General features: G+C 41.9%; 2 protein-coding genes across 3 annotated transcripts in view; one reads left to right on the top strand and one right to left on the bottom strand.

The window, feature by feature from the left end:
- Positions 1-15940, bottom strand: part of ddah1 (dimethylarginine dimethylaminohydrolase 1) — a 53607-nt gene extending 37667 nt beyond the window's left edge. Inside the window, exon 1 of one of the 2 annotated variants that reach the window (XM_053686123.1) lies at positions 15850-15940. Coding sequence is in view for 1 of the 2 variants with exons in the window: in XM_017487508.3 (XP_017342997.1) it covers positions 8947-9243 (297 nt within the window). In the remaining variant the exon portion in view is untranslated. Of the gene's footprint in view, positions 1-8946; positions 9415-15849 lie in introns of those variants that run through there. The other variant, XM_017487508.3, reaches the window with a different exon arrangement.
- A 1567-nt stretch (positions 15941-17507) lies between these two features.
- Positions 17508-20132, top strand: ccn1 (cellular communication network factor 1). Its single transcript, XM_017488132.3, has 5 exons — positions 17508-17717; positions 17960-18173; positions 18293-18637; positions 18745-18947; positions 19065-20132. Exons 1-5 carry the CDS (start codon positions 17670-17672, stop codon positions 19365-19367), a joined length of 1113 nt encoding a protein of 370 aa, XP_017343621.1. The 5' UTR covers positions 17508-17669; the 3' UTR covers positions 19368-20132.
- The last annotated feature ends 6837 nt before the right edge of the window (positions 20133-26969 follow it).

Below are 26969 nucleotides of genomic sequence, written 5' to 3'. Positions count from 1 at the left end.
TACAGACCCCATAGGGTCAAAGGTTAAGAAAGGCAACACCGATGACCTGACGTCAGTTTCTCCTCCAGAATCCCACACACAGAAGCAGGACATGTGTGTGTGTGTGTGTGTGAGTGTGTGAGTGAGTGTGAGCGAGTGTGTTTACTGCGCTTGATGAGGGGGTGATGTCATGGCAAGACCCTCCGGCTGCGGTCATAACTCAGTGAGGGTCAGAGCTCCTGTCTCATCCTCTCTCTCTCTCTCACATTCTACTCCTTCCTCTAGACTAGTTCATAACCCTTTATAAGGGTTCTCAGTCCTTCCTCCGTGTCACTGAGCAGATCGACTTCCCTTTATCGCTGTTGCGCAACATTTCAATCCTCACCGTCTCCTTCAAACCGATTCCAATAACCCACTTCCTCTTCCTATATACTGCGAACTTCAGTTCCAAATAATCGCCTACTAAAGTGTTACGCTTCCTGTAGTGTTCATACGGTAATGACACCAAAATAATCCACAATACAAAGGTTTTTAAAACACGACAGACCACGGGAGAAAAAAACATCATAAACAACTTATATAACGTAAATGGGTGCGTAATAATAGTTAGGTTACATGAAAATGTTATTATAGACACACATGGTGCAACAAGGGAAGAATTATCTTCCCCATTGAGTTTTGACCTTGTGGGGACATTTGGCTGATCGACATTGAGGAAAAAAATCCTTTCTTTTTCTTTTTTTTACCTAATCCGCAGCTTTAAGGTTGACTGAGGTTAAAGTTAAGGCTGGATTTGTATAGGTGTAGTATAGGATTAATTAGCAGCATTAATAATAATAATAGTAAGGTCCTCAGAAGGATAGTTAGTGTGTGTGTGTATGTGAATTCTCCATATGGATATGTTTTGTCATCAGTAGTGTTTGGCCTTGAGATTTGAGTGTGAGGACACACACAATTTCATGTATTCCTATCACTATCGGGACATCTGGTCCTTAGAAAACAACAAAATAAATAAATAAAACCTGTATGAGCTAATCTCTTCAGCCTGGGCCTGCAGGATGTACACCCAAGCATTTCAGATTAACCTAGAATTGTAGATTGCGAGGTCTGATCACACACACACACACACACAAACAAAACTATATGCTCTCATATGCTCCTAATTAATAATAAGATACATAAATAACAATAACAAACATTCAATTTGCCAACTTTTTTTTTTTAAATATTGCATCATACTTTTTCTCTGTTTATAGTTACATTTAATGTTCCAGGAAACAAGGTAGTTCCTGTTCTCGCTTACGTTATAGCAGCTGTAAACAGTCGTTTCCTCACCAGCCCTCTCTCTTCATTCTCTCTCTCTCAAAGTTAATAAGACGGAAAAAACGCAGCTTATGGTGTTACTGAGGACCCGCAAAGAAGCGTAGACTCCTCTGTCCAGAAGATGTGGGAAAACTTAAAAGTTACAGCTTTACCTCCGACTGTTACAAAGCGCCGACACTGGAGACTCCCTCCGTACATGTTAAATAAATAAGTAAATAAATAAAAGCATTTTTGGTAGCATTTGTGCTTCCGAGTCTGTCGCACTGCATAGGCAGAATAAGAGCTAATGTCTTCTAAGGTTCTTTATTTGGGACAAATTAAACAGACATGTGTTCTTCTTGGAGAAGGCAGACTCGTATTTCTGTCCACCGGACAAGAATTATATTTAAGTCAACTGCCAGAATCCTTCCCTAAACCTCAAGTGGATTTGTGATAATACTGTAAACTGTGATAAGAGCTCATATTGGCACATGAGTACACACAACTCACTGCTAGTGCTTAAAACGCCAGTTGTCTCTGGATTACTGCACAGAGTCAGGTGTGTGTGTGTGTGTGTACACGTATGAGACGCATGAATCATGGGACAACTGGTACAGCCATTCATCTCGCCAATCTTCTGAAGAAAAAGTCACGAAACCGCAGTGATGCTCGCCAACGTGGGATTAAAGGAACGATTCTAAATCAGAGCTGCAGCTGAAAGTCAACGTCAGTGAAAGATATTTTTAAAAAGTATTAAATCAAAAGACGATGTCAAGAGGATCTGAAGAGGCAGAAGATCGATAAAACAGACGTAGCATCAAGCAAGACTATTTTCTGGGGTAGTATGGGTATTTTGTCAGGGATTGTGTGTTATTCCAGTAGTTTGTTCCCCCAAATGCATTGGAAATGGACAATAACATGTAATTAGGTCTTGGATGGGAATTCCTTCCTGTGTGAACAGAATTATGGGATCGATTTTGATAAACAAAGCAATTCTCCTTCAAATTTGGAGTATTCTCATGTAGCATCATTTGATACCTGTGCATCAAACATCATGACATGTCCTACAACTACATCGAAACACTTGCCGAATGCTGCTTTCACACTTTTTATGCAGAAACTCACATGATAAATAACGCTAGCTGGTACTAGCAAACTAGCCTAGCTTGCTCTCTAGATTAGGTTAATAGGAAAAGTGGTGCTGGGGCTTGAACTATGACCTCCTGATCAGTAACTCAGACCTTTAAAAATTGAGCCACTGCTGCCCAATGCCCAGTATTACAGATGAAAGCACAGGTCAGCCTTGACCTTTCTTGGTTGGTAGCTGTCAGATAATAGGAATTGGTAAAAATATCCAAACTGGAAGAAATAGGGTTTAAAAAAAAAAAAAGAAGAAGTGCAACCTGACTATGCATCCACATTTAAATTGGGATAGTATATTGTGTAATGGTGAATGTCCCCACATTTCAACACGTCGTAAATCTCTTCATATTTGCTCACTAACAAGACTCATTTTTCCACCAGTGCTTTGTCCTCCATGTTGTTTTTCCAACTTGTGACCTGATTGGTCAGAAAGTAAATGTTTTGTGTAGATCTCATACTAAATAGTTTCAGAAATTAAAACTAAGATAAAACAAAGGCGACCTGAGTAAACACAAGATACCGTTTTTAAACGATGTTATTTATTGAAGCAAAAAAGTTATCCAATACCAACTGGGCCTGTGTGAAAATGTATTTGCCCCCATAGTTACTAATTCCCCAAATCTATGAACTGCATTGATAATGGGGTTCAGCTGGACGAGACACAACCAGGCCTGATTACTGCAAACCCTGTTCAATCATATCAACCCTTAAGGAGAACTTTTTCAACAGCATGAAGTTGGTTAAAGGTCTTACCCACTAATACACTATACCAAAGCTGAAAGAAATTCCAGAAATGATGAGGAAGAAGGTGATTGAAATACATCAGTCTAGGAAGGGTTACAAAGCTATTCCAAAGGCTCTGGAACTCCAAAGAACCACCGTGAGAGCCATTATCTCCTAATGGAAAAACTCGGCTCAGTAGTGAACCTTCCCAGAAGTGGCCGACTTTCCAAAATTCCTCCAAGAGCACAGTGACGACTCAGCCAGCAAGTCACAAAAGAGCCAAGGACAACATCAAAGGACCTACAGGCCTCTCTTCTATCAATAAAGGCCACTGTTCATGACTCCATTATCAGAAAGACACTGGGCAAAAATGGCGTCCATGGAAGAGTGGCGAGGTGAAAACCACTGCTAACCCAGAAGAACTTTAAGGCTCTGGATTTTGCCAAAACACACCTTGATGATCCTCAAACCTTTTGGGAGAATGTTCTGTGGACTGATGCGTTGAAAGTGGAACTGTTTGGAAGACAGGAGTCCCGTTACATCTGGCGTAACCCAAACACCGAATTCCACAAAAAGAACACCATACCTACAGTGAAGCATGGTGGAGGAAGTGTGATGGTGTGGGGATGCTTTGCTGCTTCAGCGCCTGGGCAACGTGCAGTAATTGAGGGAAACCTGAATTCTGCTTTCTACCAGAAAATCCTAATGGAGAATGTCTGCTCTTCAGTCCATAAGCTGAAACTTAAGTGCAACTGGATTATGCAGCGGGACAACGATCCAAAGTACAGGAGTAAGTCCTAGTCCTAGAAACAAGTGGAAGTCTGATCTCCAATTATCAGAATAGTTTGTTTGCAGTTATTGCTGCTAAAGGTGACACAAGGGGGCAATTATTTTTTCACATTGGTGATAGGTGTTTGATAACTTTTTTTTTTTCTTCAATAAAATAAATAAATAAACAAAAGCTGTATTGTGTGTTTACTCAGGTTGCCTTTCTTTTATGTTGACTTTCATTTGAAGATATCAAACTATTCAGTATGAGATATACATGAAAACAGAAGAAATCAGCACTTTAAAACATACACAGGTGGCCTAATACTGACATGACACTCTACACTGGAATAATTATATGTCAGTAACAATATGGTGTCTATATAAGATTCAAGCTTGAAGGCTAAATTGTCCTAGTGTCAGACACAAGGAGGTCTGCTGGTGGCATCCCATCAGCCAATGCCTTAAAAGAAAAATGTTCCAATTTATGGAATCGTTCTCCCGAATGGGATCTTCCATCTTGGTAAAAAGTTCAAAGTAATCTCAAAGCGCAGCTGTGCTAACAGACAAGAATTCAACCTCTCCTGCCTCATTTCTAGGTCAAGAGGACCAACTCCAGCACTCACACACCACTGTGCAGAGTTCAAGTGGGTTAAATCTGGCACATACACAAGAAGCGTACTTCTGTGAAAAACGGAATGAATCTGGAGGAAGTGTACCGTGCAGCCTGCGAAACTCATGACCTCCCATTTTGGTTAACAGTGAGCTGATCTATGTGGAAGAGCAGATGCTCAGAACGAGTGTACATGCCACATTCCCCATGTGTGTGTGTGTGTGTGTGTGAAAGGTGCAGCTGTGCTAGCAGTACCAACTGTCCTGGCCAAATAACGGAAAGGACGGAAAATGGTACACGAATAAAAGTACATTCGTGTAAAGCAAATTACACCACCAGTCTCGACTAGAAAAGGAATAATAATCTGCCTCGCAATCATATCTGGATTTGTATAACCAAGCATGGTCTTTTCCTGCAGGACCCCGCACCCATCCACAGGGCACAGGTGTTCACTGAATGAGGTTTGATGATGGTGAAAACATTTTGGAGTTAAGTGTTACACAGCACTCGCCGTCACCGTCATCAACTCAGGAAAAGTCCTGGAAGAATGATGTTCACTGATCCGGTGCAGATTCAGAGACGTGTAGAATCGATACCAAGGCGAATCTGGCCACACCTTACTAGCATACTTTATGGTGGGTTTTTTATCGGTTAATTTGTTACCCAGCTGTACTTCCTTTTAATCAATCCAACAGTAAGGCCACAACCACACGTTTCTGTACATCACACACAGGTTTGTTTAGTCTGGCGGTCCTGGTACAAGGTGAGGAATGTGGCACAGGAAGTGGGAACGACTGCAGCTCTATCTGGATAAATACGCTCTCACTTTTACACACACATGCCAGAAGCTGCACCGGAAGCTAGCAGACTATTTTTCCAGACACTTCAACGTCAATAGGACGATTCAAAGTTTCTGATTCAAGAGAATCGTCCGGTCTTGACTTGGCACCCCGAACATAATTCCTGGTATTAAGAAACCAGGAACCCAACTTGGGTAAGGTCAAGATTCTCCATATGATAGAAAAAATAATCCCAGATTAGGTTCCAGGCCTAGAATAAGCTCAGTTTGCGTGTGTGTTGAGTCGAAGACCGGCTGAGCGAGACGTTACAGTAGAGGTATTCGAAGGTAATGTACACACATGCTTCCTGAATCTGCTCCTGAAAAGTCACCGGAGATCCTATCAGACACCACGCACTAGGGAGAAGAATGCCTACACACGTGTGTGACGCACTTTCAGCTTCCACGGCTCAATCTGCGGATGGAGAATTCCATTTCGCTAACATGGAGTCTAATCCTAAGTGTTTCTCCACGAAACTACAATGCAAATCCGCGTCACAGGTCAGGAAAAAAGTGTTCATGGAAGAAGCCAGCGGAAGAATGTCAGCTTCCCCGTCCAACAATGTTACCAGGTTTGTTGTATCACAAGTCGGCAATTAGGAAAATACCTACATACCGGAGCCAGCGAGGGTAAAATCCAGAGGAATGACTAGTCTTCGGAAAATAGGAAACAATTCCAAATTCCAGTCTGTGTGTTTTGTTGAAAAACATAATGGGGTCGGATTTAGTGCCTTCTTTCTTCTTCAAAGCTGCACGCTAACGGGCTATTTTTATTCTGTTCTTGACACGTATCCATAATAAAACACTCGGAGTCCTGCCATAAACGCTAAATAAACTCTACTTCATCATATCAGCAATTACACACGCTATTTAATGGTTTACGTAGCGCGTCTGCGATACGAGTCCCTGTGAACGAGCGGTTACTATAGAAACGATGACCTGTGATTTGCAGCTGCGCTACTGTCAGAGTCGCTGTTATAGAAAACTAATCAACATCTTCCTTCTGACCAATCACCATCCAGAATTCGACAGCGCTGTGCGACAAGCCAGGATATTCGACCCCGTCACGAACTGTCACTCTTCTACACTAACATAACAACAAGCGTTTATTAGGATTGGAACATTTCATTATTGTACTCCTCAATATCTGGTTTGCTGCTGAAGCTGAAAAAATAAAAAGGACCGTCACATCCTTGATGGCGGTTCTACTGTATACTGTATGTGATGATATTTCTCGGGACGATAAATCTCAGCAACCGGTCGAGAAATACCAGAACTACTCCTCAGGTCCTGTGAATAGTGACAGAGTGAGGAATGTCTTCCTCAGCTCCGTTCCACAAAAGCCAGAGGAATCCTAATGCTTCCTGTCAGAACAACAAGCACTGACGCTGATATTTTTGAGTAATTTCCTCCAAGATACAAAAACAAAGGCAGTAAACGTTGACAAGCCACGAAGGGGTTTACCAACAGATGTCACGGAGCAAAGAACGACGAGAACCGAAACTTTGACGATAGACAGTCAGACCCGACCACAGAGACGTTTATTATTTATCCTTGCCGCAATTAGCTAGGGCAAAAGAAATGAAAAATAAAAACCTCTATACTACATAGAACTGGATACAGAAATCCATCGAAAAATATTTTGAAAAATCTAATCTAAAATAAATCTGAATCATTTTTCTGCAAATTGAGAAGGAGACAGTTTGGTTAGAGCTTGAACACATGAGTGTACAGTTTGACTTTGTCCATTCAGATTCACTATTTTTAACAAACATATAGACACAGTTTAGCAAGACATCGTGGGGGGGATGGGGGGGTGTTAATGATCTTTGTTGTTCTGACACGAAAATCGTTTGCGTTTTACTTCATCCATCCAGGATATATCTACAGCCTACTATGCAAAAGCTTGCAAATAAGATTATTTGTATATATTTATTTTGTATATTATTTATATAGCACTTTTTTTTAACCTTAGCGCTTTACACTGGTTCACACACACACCAATGGTAGCAGAGCTGCCATGCAACGTGCTTACTTGCCATCAAGAACAACTTGGGGTTCAGCGTCTTGCCCAAGGACACTTTGGCATGTGGAGTCATGTGGAGTCATGTGGAGTCATGTGGAGTCATGTGGAGTCATGTGGAGTCATGTGGAGTCATGTGGAGTCATGTGGGTCGGGAATCGAACCGCCAACCCTACGATTAGCGGACAACCCGCTCTACCACCTCCAAACCCGATAGACCCCATTTCAAACTGAGGTCTACATTAGTTAGTCTTCTTATGTGTAAATTTACACACACTCGGGAGCAGGATACGAACGTTTGTCCAAATGTACAGGATTTTTCATTGCGTAAACGTTCCTACGAACAATTTACGAATAAATCCGTTCGCGTTCCACGATAAACGCGTGGTAGGACTGAGCTTGCACACGACATGCATCCTGTCCGGTTCTTTTTGTCCGCTTAAATCATAAACACCGCAATACGTTTGTCCGTCTTAATATCCGCTAGCTAGCTTAGCTAGTTCCTAACATACGCATAGCCGACATCTTTGCATTTCATCACCTAGTCAGCCATTTTTTTATCATCATCATCATCATCATATTACTTTAATTCTTAAAAAATGATTACGGAGATCTGTGCATCGACGAGGAACCGTATAAAGAGAGAATCCATGTGCATATAAAGGAATCTTTTTTTCCCCCTCACAAATATAACCAGCTACATCAGGAGTAATGAGGATTGAGAAATGAGAAAGGCCGCCCCGATGCTCGCTTCCATCGGGATCGGGAATCAATTTCTTCCTTGAAGAAAAATCACCCCACACCCCATTGACTTATTCTGTAAAGCTAACAGGATTATGCACCAGTCTCGGTGAATTTTAAATCCAATGAATCTCTCCCAGGGGATTGGGAACGCAGGAGATGTCGAGATACGAACAAACAGACCAAGACGGATGGATTAATTGTAGCTAAAAGTCATTCTCATGCAAATTATGCTCAAAGTCTATGAAATATGAAATGTCTTCAGAGCCGTGATTTGATTCCATACGCTGAAGTACTTCCTTTTGAATCAGGAAGTCATTAAGTGGCGGCATGTTAAAGTGCTTGACTGACAACAACCAATAGCGTTCGAGATCTGTCATGCCACACCCCCGGTCGATGTGATCATATTGGTGTTAATAACACTAAGGGACAGGTACAGAAATCTCTGAAAGGCTGATTGTGGTTTCAGGCAGACTTTAACACTTTAAAAACATTGAACGCAGGAGATCACAGGGAACTTCCCTAATGCACACACACACACTGATGTGCACCTGCTGAGAGGAGAAGAGTCATTTCTGATCTGAATGAAGGGGCGTTAACAGAGGGAGTGGAAGTGAAGTGGACAGAAAGACAAAGACAGGTGGGAGAAAGACAAAGGGAAAAGGGGAGTGAGAGAGAGAGAGAGAGAGAGAGAGAGAGAGAGCGGGGAGGCGGAGTAACCGATAGAAAGTGTATAGTAGCGAGCAGTCGGTAACTTTACGGGATTAAACCGGTTAGAACGAGCGGACACCGGAAGCCCCCCGTCGCGCACTGTACCTCTCCGCGGCGGCTCTCGGCTCCGGGTCTGGTGACCAGGGCGGTGTCTCCGCACACCACCGCCGCGTCCTCCACGAACACGCAGTCCGGCAGAGCCTCGTCGGCGGGAAGCTCGAGCACCTCCAGACCGAGCCGGTTCCTCAGCACGTCGACGTAGTGGTCGTGCTCCTGCTGCGCGCGCGCCTGGTCCACCTGCCCCGCGCCGCTCCGGAGCGCTCGCTCGGCGAACGACGCCGGCATGGCGCGTATCACGGCGTGAGTGAATCTCCCGAAACCGGCCGACATGAGCCCGGTCATGGCCGAATTACAGCGCTGCCCTCACGACCTGAAACACGGTGTTAAAGAGGTTGTGTTGTTGTTGTTGTTGTTGAATTTCCCGACCGCTCTTCTCTACTATGTTTATTTATTTGTGTTGTGTTCTGTCGCTTCCTGTCGCGCACTGACTGACGCGCGCGCTTGGTGGGCGTGTAACAGCGTCCCGGTGACGCGCACCAACAAGCTCTCACCCAACGTGGACGCGCACCCTGATCCGTTCCCACCAAACCAGTCCACATGTTCAGACATTCTGATGAGCAAAGAAGAAGAAGAAAAATCAAACAAGCGAAACACTTTGCAGTGTGCAATTAAGCAAACTGTTTTCATCCACATTTAAACATCTGCACCAGAATCAAAAGGATCTGAAATGTGATCCTATTTAATCCACCACAATGCACAGTGTGCACTACACTCATCACCCCCATCTACAGCTAGATGAACCGCCCTGACTCCAGCTAGACCCTTCAGCTTCACTGGGTTAAACATTCTGACACTACATTATCAGGTTTCATTTGAAAACTCCTGGATTGTTGTGATCCAGATCTACTGGCTTCATTCAGTTCACATTCAGGATGTTATATTTCTAATGAACTGAATTCTTGTATTTAATATTAGCCAGTTCTCAAAGTCATCCTTATAGCAGCGCTTTTGTTGAAGGACTGATGTACAGGAGAAGTACACATGCAAATATCACAGAAGTCCATTAAGTCCATTAAACCACCGTTAATTCAACATGACATGCACCTTCACATTACACTGTTACTGTGGGTTTTTTAATGCTTGTGTTGAATGTTAATGTGTGTGTGTGTGTTGTAGCACTGAAAAAATGGCTCAAAACCTCATTACATTGTGCAAGTTAAAGAATAATAATGAAGTTGAATATCACTACAGACCCACAGGCTCCTACAGGACACTTTCAATAAATTGCTAAGATTTTATGCTTTTTCTTCAGAATAAATTTGCAATACGTTTGTTGTTTTCATAATGTGTTTCGTTTCCATTACAATGGTTCATGAATCAGTTAATAAAATGAACAACGTGACTGATAGGTCCATGTGTACAAGCTGTTTCTAATCATTAATTATTTATTCTGCAAAGTGTGTACAAATAACCAAACTGTTCATCAATCAGTAGTTCATTCATCTATAGACACCGCTTTATCCGGTTCAGGGTGAATCCCAGGTCAAACCCAGGAACACTGATTGTGAGGAAGGAGGTCCATTTCATCAGAACATCACACCCGTTCGCGCTTGCAGAACGTCCTGTTCCAGATTTATTCCGCCTTTTCTGTTATAATTCACTCCACTCTTCTGGGAAGGCTTTCCACTAGGTTTTGGGGCGTGGCTGTGGGGATTTGTGTTCATTCAGTTATAAGAGCATGAGTGAGGTTGAGCTCAGGCGTTGATGTTGATGTGAGGAGACTCCAGTTCCAGTTCATCCCAGAGTAATGTTCAGTAGGGTTGAGGTCAGGGTTCTGTGCAGGACTCTCCAGTCCTTCGACCATCTACCAACCGTCACACACCACGTCTTCATGGAGCTCGCTTTGTGCACTGGAACATCATCATGCTGGAACAGTGTTTGGGCCTCTGAAGTTCCACTGCAGGGAAATTGTATATAACATATAATGCTACAGCGTTCAGAGACGTTCTATACAATTGTGTGCTTCAGACTTTGTGGCAGCAGTTTGAAGAAGACCCACATATGGGTGTGATGGTCAGGGGTGCACATACTTTTGCCTATATAGTGTGTCAAACTGATCATCAATTGATAGCTTCTTATTTCTAAATTGATCAGCATGAGAGACTTTCACATGTTTGTCTGGTCAGTTATTTTAGCATGTGATTACACTTTCCAGTTCAATTATTTGTCCATCTGCCAGCAATCACCATCATCATCCTTCTCATCCTCCAGCCCCTAAAGCATCCCACCAACTGCGAACAGAGGGCACGGATATCCGCTCGCTTCTAATAAAACCTCAGCTGCGGGAAGAAATCCAGCCTGATCTGGTAAAAAGCATTACCAGACATGTTCCTGAGTCGGATTATTTTTAGGCTACATAGAAAGAGGCTACAGTACGGTACGACTGGTTCGGTGATCGAAGAATAGAGCAGACTTGCGGCATCATAAAGGAAACGAACAGAACAATCATTACAGTACAATTATCTTAGATTTCAAACGAGCCTCTAATGGCAGGGATCTACTGTGTAAGTACAGAGGAGTGCAGTGTGTGTGTGTGTGTGTGTGTGTGTGTCTGACTTGGGCTGGAATTTGCTCTCCAGACATCCCTGTGCACATTCCTCTGCACCCCAGGAACAAAGTTTGTCTTTCCTTGTTCCAGATCCACTCAATTATCCTGACGGGTCTAAACATTCCTGAAGGCCCACATACCAGTTCTTCCATTTCAGACAGGTCTTTCCGCTTCACCCCACTCCCTCCCTCTCTCCCTGTCTTTTTTTTCCATTCCTCCAGCATATTCCCTCCCTCCCTCGCTCAACGAAGGAAAAAAAACGGACTGAGGCACACCTGGTCTCTTCTTAGAGGCACTGTAGAAGCAGGTGAGAATATCTGAACAACATCAAGGCCTTCAAAGACACAACACGCTCGCGTACTTCGCCTAATTCTTTAACTAAAACTGGTCTGTCTCATTCGTGCCATCTGCTTTATTTATGCTCACGCAGTCAATTATTATTACGTGCAACATTCAGATTAAAACAAAGAAATGTGAATTATGTATTAAACCCTGTGTGGGCATAGTTTTAGCTCTCTGTTTTTGTCTCGTAAAATCCGCTTGGGTAGATTTTAAAGCAAAACCCACTGCACAACATGGATAAACATCTAGTTCTGCACATCAGGCACTGCTATATTAGTCATCTCTCAAAACTGTGCGGTTTCAATCCGACACTAATAAATACCTGACAAGTTAGTACACAAAGTACTGAATGTAGATGATGGAAGTGGGCCAAAGTGGCCATCGTCAATTCTGTCTTATTTAAAAGAAGCCCTTGTCATAAGGATACTGCTACGGTGTTTAGCGTAACGTGTAAATCTGAGCGCGTAGCATTGCGGTCTCTCAGCTTCAGGGTCTACGGTTCAATCCTGAACTGTATGTACGGAGTATTTGCATGTTCTCCTTCAAGTTCCCTGCCTTCGTCCTACCTCCAAAAACCAAACAAACATGCAGGTAGGCAGATTGGCTAAGCTAAATTTTCTCCTGAGTGTGAATGAGTGTGTGAAGGTATGAAGGTAAATATCTGCACACAGTTTGGGTTGAAACCTGCACGATTCTAAAGAAGATGCCAGATCTTCAGAGGATAGCGTGGAGGATGTATTGCATCATTTATGAGGTGCTTTTGGAGAAATCTTCACTGAATGTTACAGTTAGGTGAAGGTATAGGTTCTATAGGATGTACAAGACCTGGATATGATCAGGTAATGCTGTTGACATGATCAACCTTTTCTGGAATCCCTCAAGGCTCAATTCTGAGCCCATTACTTATCGAAGGTGATCTATAAAGAAAACATCTCATCCTGCTAGCATACAGATGTCCCATAGATAGATTTTCTTGGGATTCCTCAGGGCCCAGATCTGGGACCATTTTATTATATAACTGAATTATCTGTCCTATAGAAAGTGTAATTAATAAATACATAACATTCCTTACAATCGTGGCTATGTGGCTCATTTTTTATTAAACACACACACATTTTTTATATATATATATATATATATATATATATATATATATATATATATATATATATATATATATATATATATATATAAATTAAAAAATTAAAAAAAAAAACCTTCCCAGGTGAATTTTTTTTAAACCTAACAAACAAAAAACAAATAATATTTCTCTAATCTCTATGCATTTGACACACAGCTATATCTGTTGTACATGGAGCCATCTTTTGCGCTATACCCCAAGGTCTTTAACCAAATCCTAATGCTTCCAAGAATAAATTAATAGATAGATCGGTCTTCAGCGCCTGATATTCGCCAGTCTTATCATGGTTAACGTGACATCGTTGATGTTCTTTTCTGCGTCTAATCAAAGATAAACCAACGACTCTTCTGATTTCACATTTAGACGCCTCGTATCTGAAGGTCAGAATGACATCAAGAAGTCATTTTTGCTGTTATGTCTGTAAACCGTTACACTTACACGTACGTAATGGCACGTTCTGTTCCCTGCTCAGAAGCGTCAAGGTTTCACATACCTTTGTGTCTCTTTGTAAACTCTCTTATCTTGCTCATGCAAGATCTCTATTGCAAACGTACAGCTAGACACCACCGAGTCCGTTTCCATGGATACACGGAGAAACGGAAACAGATGTAATAATAATTACGTTATATCTCGGTAGTCCCAGCGGTCCCAGTAGTCCTCCAGGGTGAATATGTAATTGGTTCATTTTTTGGGTTGGGATACGTTGTAGTAATGGCAGTATGTTACTACATGTCCTTACAGAAAGAGTGACACCCAGGTCAGGGAGATTTATACGAAACAAGCAAGCGAGAAGATATGCAGCAAAGCGGCGCCGATGCCATTGAAAAATGATGAGACATCTTAAAACAATCCCGATCCAAGGGCACGGACGTTTGGCAGGACAACTGGTCTCTATGATGCGTTTCAAAAACACCAGACGTCCTTTTTACACAGGGCACGTTTAGGCCATGAATCACATGCTCAGATCAATAAGGAAACAAGGCCTCCGTTCTTTCCTTCCCCAATGAAAGTGCAAAACTGGTGGCAGGCCATTGGAAAATATTATGTCTGCCATTACTACATGAAGCATAAAAACGGATTTTGCAATATTTCCCCAAGAGTAATTATAGGATAGAAAAAAAAAAAAGCTGATTTCATTAAGAGCGCCCGGGACTGTTTCCTAAAACAAGAGCGTCCTCTGAGGAAAAGGAAAAGACAGAGATGGTTTTTTTCAGCGTCACGTTTAGAAACAGATGTCAGCAGGAAACGGACATCATAATTACATTACATCCACGGATACCGTGTGGTCACTCCATCTAGGGAACAGGTTTAATCGGGCAGGGATACATGACATAAGGAGACTGAGTGGCTTTGTTTCAGAGTGCTGTTTGTTGCTAAATGATTCTCCTGTCATGTATTCGAGCGTGAGCGCATTACTCTGTGTATCCAATGACGCAGGCATGTGTGACCTAAGACGAGGGAGCTGCGGTAAGGTCTAGGTCAGATTACGTTTGGGGAATAGAGATCCCTCACACCCCCATGAGTCACCGTCAGGGGCTTTGAACAGCATAGAAAAGTGAGGATAAGTCACAGACAGCTGAAGGTAGGGACGCACCAATCTAAATCAGCCCCATTACACGTTCAGTTACTTGTAGTTGTAAATGTCGGGAAGTGGTAGTGGCTCAGGTGGTAGAGCGGGTTGTCCACTAATCGTAGGGTTGACGGTTCGATTCTCAGCCCATGTGACTCCACTTGCCGAAGTGTCCTTGGGCAAGACACTGAACCCCAAGTTGCTGCCAAGCTAGCGCCTTGCATGGCAGCTCTTCTACCATTGGTGTGTGTGTGTGTGTGAGAATTAGAACCAGTGTAAAACGGTTTGTAGAACTGCTAAGGTTAAAAAAAAAAGCACAGTGCAGACCATTTACCATTTGAGACATTGGTTGGTACTGATCAGAAGGTTGTGAGTTCAAATCCCACCACTGATCTCATGCTCGGTTGTATACATGAGATAAATGTAGTTGTAAGAAAAACACTCCGATACCAACAACCGATACGATGTGTATTTTGTCATGCTAATGAAGAGATAAAGCTGACAGCAATCTGGATTTATTTCACAATTCATGAACACAATTACTAAGAAGAGGACTCATACGGCATGTTCCTGTAAATACCAGTAAACTGACCCTCATAAAACATCTTAAACGGGAACTCGGCATGATTAGTTCATCGCTAGCAGAAACCAACACTGCAGACAACGCTAAGTGAGACTCGGTATATTGTTGTTAACGATCATCCACCATCAGTCAAATTCCCAAGCATGCTATCCAGGTGTGCTTTTCAACTGCAACCCTATTCCATCCAAGCTAAAGTAACGTAGCTAGATAATGCACTCCATGACGACTATTTCTATGTAAGCAGAGCTAAATAAAACATTCTGGGCGACGTCCATGATTGATTAATAGAAAGCAGGTTACTCATTTCTGTACGGGTATCGGTGAGTACCAAAAAAACATCGTACTCGGTCTGAGAAAGAAAACAACAACAACAACAACAATAACAACAAAAATGATATCGATTCATCCCTAGGGTTTGTATCATGCCTTCGTAGACTTAGTACAACAGCACAATACATCTCCATCTAGCGTCCTTGTGTGGAAATGATGCCAGCTTGCATTTCAAAGCAGTACCACACTTCACCTAACCATCTAAGAGGAACAGGTGATACAATGCATCCTTGGTCTCTGCCCTCAATCTTAAGTAAGAGCGCAATAAAAGAAGAATCGACACCTCAGACGGACAATAAATGAACCCCTAATTCCACACCTAATGTTCAGACACAAACCCAACGAACACCTCAGCTTAATCAAAGCAGGCTTACCTGAAAGAAAGCGCACTAACTGCAAGAACATCCCGCAACCGTGTGCAGCCTACACTCGCTTATTCTTCTGTGTTCTTTCATGTCGCTCTATCTAGCAATCTCTGAAATTCGGTGCTTATTTTTAACCTCGGAGAAAAAGCAGACTGCTTTTTTTCTTTTTCTTGGATTTTTCTCCCCCTTTCCACTTCAACCCAACAGCTTATATGGAAATCTGGGTAACAGTTGCACTTTCTCTCTCTTTTCTTCTCAAAACCTGGTGGACAGATTGCATGGAAACTCAGAGGAATTTCCTCCATGGAGAACACATTTAGGAGCCCTCGGAGCTGTCAGGAATGCTTTGTGGCTGACTAAAGTGAGGGAGAAAATATGTTAATAATGCAGGGCTGCTGCCATACCAAATATGGCCATGCTGTTACGTGTGGAGGCCACATCTGGAAGTGCTTGGAGACGGAGAGAGAGAGAGAGAGAGAGAGAGAGAGAGAGAGAGAGAGAGAGAGAGAGAGAGAGAATGGATTCCAGAAATAGAAACAGTTAAGCCTAAATGTGAATTTTAAGGAATCCTCATATGATCTGACTTTTTACAGGATGTAAAATATCCACTAATCTAACAGAAAGAGACCCCCAAAATAATTGACATTTACAGCACGGGATGTTAATCTTGCAAGCTGCAAACGGTGTGAATAAATTGTACAGTGACATTACAACTGTTGGTATAAATAGTGCATATTTATGACTCATATTAGCACTAAATTAAGCACTATATTTATGCTACAGCCCATAAATAAATCCAACACTATATGTGCTGTCGCTAATTTACACTACATATGTGGATAGTAATAAAAACATGTATTTCTCTCTCACTCAAACATATACATATATATAACTTTACTGGTATTTTCTCATTTGTCAGTCACTTTGGATAAAAACGTCTGCTAAATGAATAAATGTAAGTATATATCCATATCCATCCATCCATCTCCCTGGATTAATATATTTAAACATACATACATACATACATACATACATAATATATATACATACATACATAATATATATACATATATACATACATACATACATACATACATAAATATATATACATATATACATACATACATACATACATACATACATACATAATATATATACATACATACATACATATATATATATATATATATCTTCTTGTCCTACTGAATCTCTGATTGTTTTTGCTGCATACAATGAACGTTTAGTTTATATGTTTAAAACGTTCCTGGACTGAATCGTAGTGAAGAAATGGTCTGCAGTCGTCGCGAATGTGGGAACTGAAAACAACAACAACAACAAAAACAAAAACCTCTCCAACAAAATGCAGCAAAGAAAAAAGAGAAAACAGGGACAGCAAAGAGAGAAAGAAAGAAAGAAAGAAAGAAAGAAAGAGGGGGAATCATTGTGTTGAGAGGGAAGGTGGTGGTGGGGGGTTCTTTTAAAAGAGAAAAAGGAAAGAAAAAAAAGAGAGAGAGAGAGAGAGAGAGAGAGTGTTAGACAGGGTGGTGCTTCGCCCAGGATGGAAAACGCGCCAAAGGAAGCATTCCGCGCATAGTTTCGGACCAGTTCAGCGGAGAGCGACGTCAGCGCGCGCCGGCTCCTCTATATAAAGCAGCGCGGACCCACTCACACTCATACAGCGCTTCAGCCTCGAACAGAGCGCGAGACAAACGGCGAACCCACACGCCTGACATCCGCTTTAACGAAGGACCTATAAAGCTCAAGGACTAGAAGAACCTTTTGTTTGTTGTTCTTTTCTTGTACTCGGAGGCGACGTTAATCAGGGAAAGATGTTCCTTTTTCCACTCATCGTGATGCTCATCTCAAGCTGCGACTTGGTGAGTTGAAACTTTTGGTCACTTTGCAGGGGAGATAAAACCCTAAAGGACGGGCGGATTTGATATAGAAAGGGCTAAATCCCCAGGAATAGATCTTTATTACTGTTAATAATAATAATAATAATAACAACAACATGTTCATGATATTCAGAAGGACTTTTAGATGTTATGGAAGTCATATGGTGAGCTTGCTGAAATGACTGGACTGTTGTGCTGAAGTGGACTTGTTCGCTTGTGTTCAGGTGTTCTCCTCGTGCCCAGCTCGGTGCGAATGCCCACTGGAGGTACCCCAGTGTGCGCCGGGTGTCGGCCTCGTGCTTGACGGCTGCAGCTGCTGCAAAGTCTGTGCTCGGCAGCTGAACGAGGACTGCAGCCAGACAGAGCCCTGCGACCATACCAAGGGGCTCGAGTGCAACTTTGGGGCCAGTTCGGGCGCCACCAGAGGCATCTGCAGAGGTGTGTTTGATATGACATATAGAATTAGTTTGATACCTGGTCTGCTCTGTGCAAATGCCATTCTGTATGTCTGCCGGTAAGAATTCTGACTAACAGGATTCTCTTCTGTTCCCTAACAGCCAAGACTGAAGGCAGACCATGTGAATACAACAGCAGGATCTATCAGAATGGAGAAAGCTTCCAGCCCAACTGTAAACACCAGTGCACATGCATCGATGGAGCCGTGGGCTGCATCCCTCTCTGCCCACAGGAGCTGTCTTTGCCAACGCTAGGCTGTGCCAACCCCAGGCTGGTCAAAGTTCCAGGACAGTGCTGCGAGAAGTGGGTCTGCGACGATGCAACGAAGCTAGAACCTTCCGACAAGCTGCTGGAAAAAGACGCGATACTCGACGAGATTGAAAGCGACCTCACCAACAGAAACGAGCTGGTGGCCAACGTGAAGCATGGACTCAAGTCCCTTGCTGGTAGGTGTCAATGTTCAGCTTCAAGCCAATGCTTCTGGAATCAGTTTGTAGTTTCAAAAGCGTTTGATTGAGTCCGATCTAACTCGGGTGCCTTCGTCTTTTTGCAGCATTCAGAGCCCAGGCTGAGTCTCACATGTTCAGCGAACAGAAGTGCATTCTCCAGACCACTCAATGGTCTCAGTGCTCCAAGTCCTGCGGCACCGGCATCTCCACCAGAGTTACCAACAACAACGCCGAGTGCAAGCTGGTCAAGGAGAGCCGGATTTGCGAAGTCCGTCCTTGCACCCAGTCCCCTTACTCCAGCCTTAAGGTAAGATCTGTCAAAGATTCTGCATCACAAATGAGCGCTCCAACAAAAGCGCATGATCTTAACCGTCGCTGCCTGTCAATAAAGTTAACTGACCTGAGATTGTTCTCTCCAAAACAGAAAGGAAAGAAGTGCAACAGAACCAAGAAGTCCGCTCAGGCAGTGAAATTCACCTACGCAGGCTGCTCCAGCCTGAAGAAGTACCGACCCAAGTACTGCGGCTCATGCGTGGACGGCCGCTGCTGTAGCCCACAGCAGACCCGCACGGTGCGTGTAAAGTTCCGCTGCGAGGACGGTGAGACCTTCAACAAGAACGTGATGCTGATCGAGACCTGCAAGTGCTCCTTCAACTGCCCCCATACCAACGAGGCCTCCTACCCCTTTTACCGACTCTTCAACGACATCCACAAGTTCAGAGACTGAAAAGGGAATCCTGTATCAGAACGACGAATGACGTCAGAAGCGATGCAGGAAATGGCCAATCGCAGCATGGTTGGGAACTGGGTGCTCACCCCTTTTGGCCAATCACCTACCGTCTCGAGATTCCCACGGAATCATAGACTTCCGACCTGAGGAGTTTGATGAAGTGCACTGTTTGCTGAGGCCTCGTCAGCGTTTTCGATGCTTGCTCCACACTGGAGCAGTAATTCAGTAGCTTCGTTTCGGAGCGACTTGTAAACTTAAGCAATTTGTAAAAAAAAAAAAAAAAAAAAAAATGTGGTTGTTCAATGTTAAAAATTGTTTTATGTACATTTTGATTTCTAAACACAAAATACGACTCAACTGCAGACTCGTATGTGTATATCCTCAAATAAGCATATATGCACATACATAATTTAAAAAATTTTGCTTCACTTTGTAGACAGCGGTCCTATAATGCCCACGAGTTACACCATGTTGTGGTTTTCTGACAAATTTGTGGTAACATTCCTCCCTGATGTGGACAAACGCGTTCATATTGTTCGGCAGCTATCGAAAATCAACTCCATCGGCGGATTAGCACCAAAAAAACGAGTTGACAGAGTTTGAATGAATGTTTTTTTTAATATTGTTATTAATATTATTTATCAAAAGTGTAGCTACTTTATTTGATTATTGTCATACTGGAATAAAGTGTAAAATAAAATGATCTAATTTTATATGTTACGAATAAAAAATAAAAAAAAGGATTTATTTATGGAAACTAAACGATGTCTCTTCATTGCTTGTTTCAGACGTGAACGAAACTTCATTTGTTTCAGCAAAACAGTTTGTAACATACCTTTCTGATCATTTTAACAGTCAGTGTTTGGGTGGGGGGGGGGGGGGGGTGAAACCAAAACAAGTAACTGCTTGATGCGTTATATAACAGTTTGTCCTGGAATGCCATAGTAACGGTTGACTTGCTTTCTTTGGAGCAGCCTAAAGTCAAGGTCTCAGCTAAACCTAATAACAAAACGATTAAAAGCCTTGGCATTAGTAAAAAGGCGTGGAATCATGCCAGGAATCTTGAGTGCCTTCCCAACCAGCAGGAATCTCTCTTTAGGGGAAACTCTTTCCAAAGTGGGACATGGGAGAAAGAAGATACTTTCAGGTCTGAACACACACACACACACACACACACACACCATTTCAGAGTAATGTTTTATGGCTTGAATAGACCCAAACAGAATGTCACACCTCCAAGAGCAATCAAACGGATATAACGCAAAACTCGGGACAAAACTCAAACTCGAGTAGGCTAGACTGAACCCAAGCCAGCCCAAATCAGTAAAAATATTCAACATGGGAACAGAACAATGGCTGCCCCATGAGCTCAACAATAACAACTCCTATTCCACCCTTGGCGATTAACATTTAATTTCAGAATCTGCCAAAATCACTCTGGCTTGTAAAGACAATATCAACTGTTCGCACACTTTTGACTCCAACAGAAGCTTTAAAAACTTTGGGACTGTAGGGTAACTAGTTCTCCGTCATCTGTCTAGTTCCCCCTATAATCCCCCCCTTCCCCAGGGATGATATATCTACACAGAGGTTTGATCCAGGTGAAATGGAGACTGCTCAGGAATGCAGACATGCTGATGGCCGGCAGATGGTGGAAAACATTTGGAAGACAGCTTGTTCACTTTTGAGGCTGTGGGAAGACCTCGCTCTAAAAATATATCATGCCAGAGAAGCATAGCTCGTGTTTACCAGGAGCTCGTGAGCACATCATCTTTACAAAAAAAACAATCACTTGCATTCGTAGATATGAAAAGCTCCTTCTTGTTTTTTTTGTTTTTTTTTTAACTAATCAGAGGACGCATGTGACCAAGACCCGTCCTTCTGATATGGAAGCTGCCAGGCTAGTGACCAAATAAAATTCACAAGACAGCTGGATCCATTCTCTCTCAAGAGCTCCACGCTGAATGGAAAACACTTCAGAAGCTATTTCGGAGCTCGGATGCTTTGTACACTTCCCAGATGCGTCCAACAGGGAGCTATGAATACAGTTTTTATGGTTTCACTTTGTGATCTGACCTATGTTGTATAACAAGACTGTAAAATTGTGCAAGTTACTGATCAACAGCCCGTGCTTATCGTTCTCGCTAATCACCACCACCACGTGGACCTCGATACGAAGACCGTCTGCTCGACGGGCTCGCGTTCTCCCCTCGGCCACTGCCGAAACAAAGTGTTTACGCGATCAAGATGTTTTGGGTTTGTTAAACACGACGTAATGCTTTGGGTCCGGCTTCCGACGGGGAGGGAAAAAGAGGCCATTACAGCATCCTTGGAAGGCGCTCGGCTCTGATGTCAGCGCTTTTACAACTCCTCGGTTCGAAACGGCAGCATTACTTTCTCTGTTATTTATTGCAAGCCTAGCAGCAGAACCAGCAGGAGGAGGAGGAGGAGGAGAACGACGAGGCCTGCTCTTCCTCTTTTCAACAGCCACTTCGGGCATCAACACTCAAAGCTTTGCCACTTTGCCATCGAAGATCGTCCCCTGCTGGAAGCACTCAAAAGTGCACGCAGGAATGCTTTCATTGATGCTACGGTAGTTTCGGCTTGGTTTTCAAATGCATCGTGGCATTTGTGTAGATTTTTCTTCAATGTAGATATTACCAAGCAGACTAAGCAACAAGCTGTACATGCTATCCTTCTGTCAGAGATTGATATTTTGGTCTATTCCAGAACGATGGACATCATCATTTCAGTATAGTGTATGATGCCAAATAAAATCTCTTTAAATACTACCAGAGGCATCGCGTTGACCAGGACAGATTAACTCTGTCGGCTTGAGGACAGTCTGACAATCATGGCACGACATACGTCTTGTCATGTCCATTATAAGTAATCTAGAGACTGATTTATTGACCTGGACATGCAATGCATCACTAGGTGTGATGTAACTGGGTGTGTATCAGTGAGAAGAAAGAAGGGGCTGCCAAATGTCCAGTAGTTTATTTTTTTATTTTTTTTAACTGAACCAATACAACGTAATCTGGAGATGCAAGTAACGAGTCTCTGGGCAATATCCTGGCCCCAGTTCCAGTCTTATATAAGCGGAAGTTTCGAGATCAATGTAAGAAGCAGCCGCCTCGACTCAACATGATGAATGCCAGCTTTAACCATCCAGGCCTGCTGGCAACATCAACCCAGTCATTGTCCAACTGGCTGCTAACTAAGGCAGAGCCCTGGGTGTGGAAGAGGCCCAAGCCGAGATTGTAGGAGGCAACGTCTTCACTGCCAAATGATGCACTTTTTTTTTTTTTTTTTTTGCGAAATGGGACATACAAGTATGAAGGCGTGATGTGGTGAAGTGAAATCTGCTAGTGCTTGATGTAACGTTCCTTCTGACCTGGAAAACATCTTAATGTTTCAAAAGGAAAATACAATTATACAACAGTATCCAGTTCGAAGCATCTCTGGAAATTGATGCCAGGAAACTGAAGTTATGCTACGACGTGTCCAGAAGCAACTAGCATTAAAAATCCAGCTCACCCCTGACAAATTGGTTAATAACCGTCCGATTTTATTTCTGAGGTGGGAAATAAGCAGTAGGGAGTGTTTATTGGACGCGAACGCAAAATACACCCCCGAGCACAGGACGAGTCATTAACGTGCTTCACGGTTTCCAAGAAATGACAAATTATATATTTAAAATGAGATATATACACTCATTTATCTTCAGTAAGAGCTTTATCCTGATGAGGGTGGCGGGGGATCCGGAGCCTATTCCGGGAACACTGGGCGCGAGGCAGGAGAACGTCCTGGTGGGACGAGAGTTCTTTCCATGGCTCCGCTCACCAACACGTTCACGCCTAGGAAACAATTCGGCCGAACCAGTCCAACTCCCGGCATGTTTCTGGGAGGTGAAGAAACCAGAGAACCAGGAGGAAACCCACATGAACACGGGAGAGCTTTCCTTCAACATGGTTACTGAGATTTTAATAATTCATACATGACACAATGCAAGTTCTGATTATTAGTTGGTTACATTTATATAGCGCATTTCTAAATGCTCAAAGCACTTTACAGCGTATGGGCGGGTGGGGGGGTGTCTCCTCAACCATCACTAGCGTGTGGCATCCACCTGGATGATGCGACGGCAGCCATAATGTGCCAGAGCTCCCACCACACACCAACTACTGTTGGAGAGGAGAGTGATGTACCCAGTTCAGAGATAGGGATTATTAGGGAGTCGTGATAGATAAGGGCCAATGGTGTAATTTCGGCAGGACACCGGGGTTATACCCCTACTCTTTTACCATAAGTGTCCTTGTTTTAATCTTTAATGACCACAGAGTCAGGACCTCAGTTTAACGTCTCATCCAAAAGATGATGCTGTTTTTACAGTGTAGTGTCCCCATCACTATACTGGTGCATTAGGCCCCACACAGACCACAGGGTGAGCGCCCCCTGCTGGCCTCACTAATACCACTTCCAGCAGCAACCTTACTCTTCCCCAGGAGGTCTCACCTCCATCCCGGTAGCAGCCAGGCTCAACCCTGCTTATCATCACTGGGGAAACCAGGTGAGAACTGCAGGCTGATATGGCTCTGGAAATTACGCCATACAACAGGCTGAACATCTGTCAGCAGTTTTAAAGGCTTCTACGTTTTATGAGAAGGTCAATCACTGATCTGATTCCCGGATAATGATGCTACAGGGGAAATAAACAGCCATGCGAGAGAGGAGAAATGTGTTTCAAACGTGTCCTTTTTAAACGAGCCAACCTGTTTGCCGTTTAATTTAACCGTCAAATATTTACTCATCATAAAACCCGCAAAATTAGGAACTATATTCCGCAAAATTACATTACATCAGATCTTCCCAGAAAGACCTTGACAGCTCAAATTCTTTTCCACAGCAACCCACGCACCCGCACAAACATACGCACAGGATTTTTATTTGCTATTCTTTTTGCAAACACTAAAAACACACAACATGCTCGGTTTAGAATTTTGATTCTGAACCATTTTTCATCTCATGCCTATCGGTCATGTTTGTGTTTCCTAAACAGAACTCCTAGATGTGGTTCCTTGATTGGATGCATAAGAGCACGAGAGCAGACGTCAAAGCAGCTCACGAAGAGAGTGAAAAATCATGGCTAGTCAGGTGGTACATGCATGCACACACTTCTCCAAAGCAATGCAGCAGGTTTGCGCATGATGTCCATGTAAGCTAAATGGAAAGGTTTTGAAAGATATATATATATATATTTATATATATATATATATATATATATATATATATATATATATATATATATATTTATATATTTATATTTATATATTTATATATTTATATATTTATATATATATTTATATATTTATATTTATATTTATATATTTATATATATATATTTATATATATTTATTTATATTTATTTATATTTATTTATTTATATTTATTTATATATATTTATATATATATTTATATATATATTTATTTATATATTTATTTATATATTTATTTATATATTTATATATTTATATATATATATATTTATATTTATATATATATATATTTATATATATATATATATATATATATTTATATATTTATATATTTATATATATATTTATATTTATATTTATATATTTATATATATATATTTATATATATTTATTTATATTTATTTATTTATATTTATTTATATATATTTATTTATATATTTATATATATATATATTTATATATATATATATTTATATATATATATATTTATATATATATATATTTATATATATATATATTTATATATATATATATTTATATATATATATATTTATATATATATATATTTATATATATATATATTTATATATATATATATATATATATATATATTTATATTTATATATATATTTATATATTTATATTTATATTTTTATATATACACACACACACTTATGTATATGCAAAGTTGGGTAATAATTAAAGAAAACTGGAAAGTTAGAATTTTATGTGAACTTGGACCCATCAGCTTTACAGTGTGCATATATGTTACACCCAGAACATGGAGGAAAAAAAACTGCTGAACTGGCACCTACTGGTATATCTGGAAGTAAAACTGTCACACGGAAAGCATTTTATTCCAGCAAATCACATCAAAATGCTTTATTCCCAGTACTGTTTCTGTAATTTTCTTGCAATGCCAGCTGCCTTCAGAAAGATACCCTTGGGGCTTGGTTCCAAAAAACACATTTTACGCAGCATTTCCAACAGTTTTCGATGGAGATTTCATTCCAAAGGTAACAAGGAAGAGTGCTGTCCAATAAAACTGCCATCCAGAAAGATTAGACAAGTGCAGTGTTCTGGCCTGTAAAAATGGATGGCAGTAGAGCACGCTATAACGAGCAGGACTCAAAGCAGACCAAGGTAGACTGGTGTCTGATAGGACTGCACGAAGGCTAGAGGGCCGTCCGATCAGATCTGACCCAGGCTGAATTCTGTCTGGTAAAACTGGACACGAACCAAGGTGCTGTGGACAAGGGGAGAAAGTTGGATGAGGACAGCAAGATGTCCAAGATGTGTACAGCAAAACAATGCACTGTCCAATAAGACTGAACAAAGCAGAAGCGCTGTACGAAATGCTTGGACCTGGGCTGAATTCTGATTCGATATAGAAAACCTGCCATCCAATAAGAGCAAAAGGAGCCCGCTGTCCAATAAGACAACATTTTATCCATTTAGAGTGCACTAAAACAAGATCCTGTCCAATAAGAGTGGACTAAAGCAGAAAGCTGTCCAGTAAGACAATGGTTCATCCAATAAGATCGGACAAAGGCGGAGTAGTATGCAATAAACATTGGGCAAGGGCAGAATGTTGCGCAGTACGAGCTGACGAAGCTAGAGTACTGTCCAATAAGACCCTTTTAGAGTGCATCGCCATCCATTTGAAGGGGATCTGGACAACTATTACCAATAAGTGGGAGTCGTCCAACAGAAGAAGACCAAAGCAGCACTGCACTAATTCCTAGAGCACATCAAATGCAAACTGGGAATTTAACTTGGCTAAAAACACACATAGCCAGGTTCCTATCAGCTTGTCCAGCCAGAAACCTGGGGTTTGTTAACTTAAAGCTAAAACTCTGGCGTGAGAAGAACACTGGCGCTGTGCAAGAGAGGATTTGGTGGGAAGATGAGTGGAAGGAAATGATCAGGCTTAATGCTAACGCTCCCAGCCCGTAATGCTACATGGAACACGGCCAGGCAAAATCGCAATGCTAGATAGAGTTCCGCTGCTAAGCTTTTGGCAGCATGGTAGCAGCTTCATTAAAATTCAATCAAGCTCAGTGTGAGCCCGAAACATGACGTACACACATTTAGAGCTTTAAAGCCCCAGTCGTTACTCACGCCTGCTGTTAGGAAACTCCGAGCCAAATTCTGGAGTGGCTACGGAGTTGTTGGACGATCCCTCGCTGGGATTTGAAGGTTTCATTAAATCTTTTGGTTTAAACAGTTCGAGGCCGTTCGCATTACCGCAAAAAGGTCACAGGACAAATCTGCTCAGAGAAAAAGACATGAAGGATCAGTCAGGAAGTGAGAGAGACAA

Source organism: Ictalurus punctatus, chromosome 15 (assembly GCF_001660625.3).
Source record: "Ictalurus punctatus breed USDA103 chromosome 15, Coco_2.0, whole genome shotgun sequence".
In the NCBI taxonomy this organism is placed as follows: Eukaryota; Metazoa; Chordata; class Actinopteri; order Siluriformes; family Ictaluridae; genus Ictalurus; species Ictalurus punctatus.
Note: the sequence above shows the minus strand (reverse complement) of the source record. Positions and strands in the feature narration are given on the sequence as shown.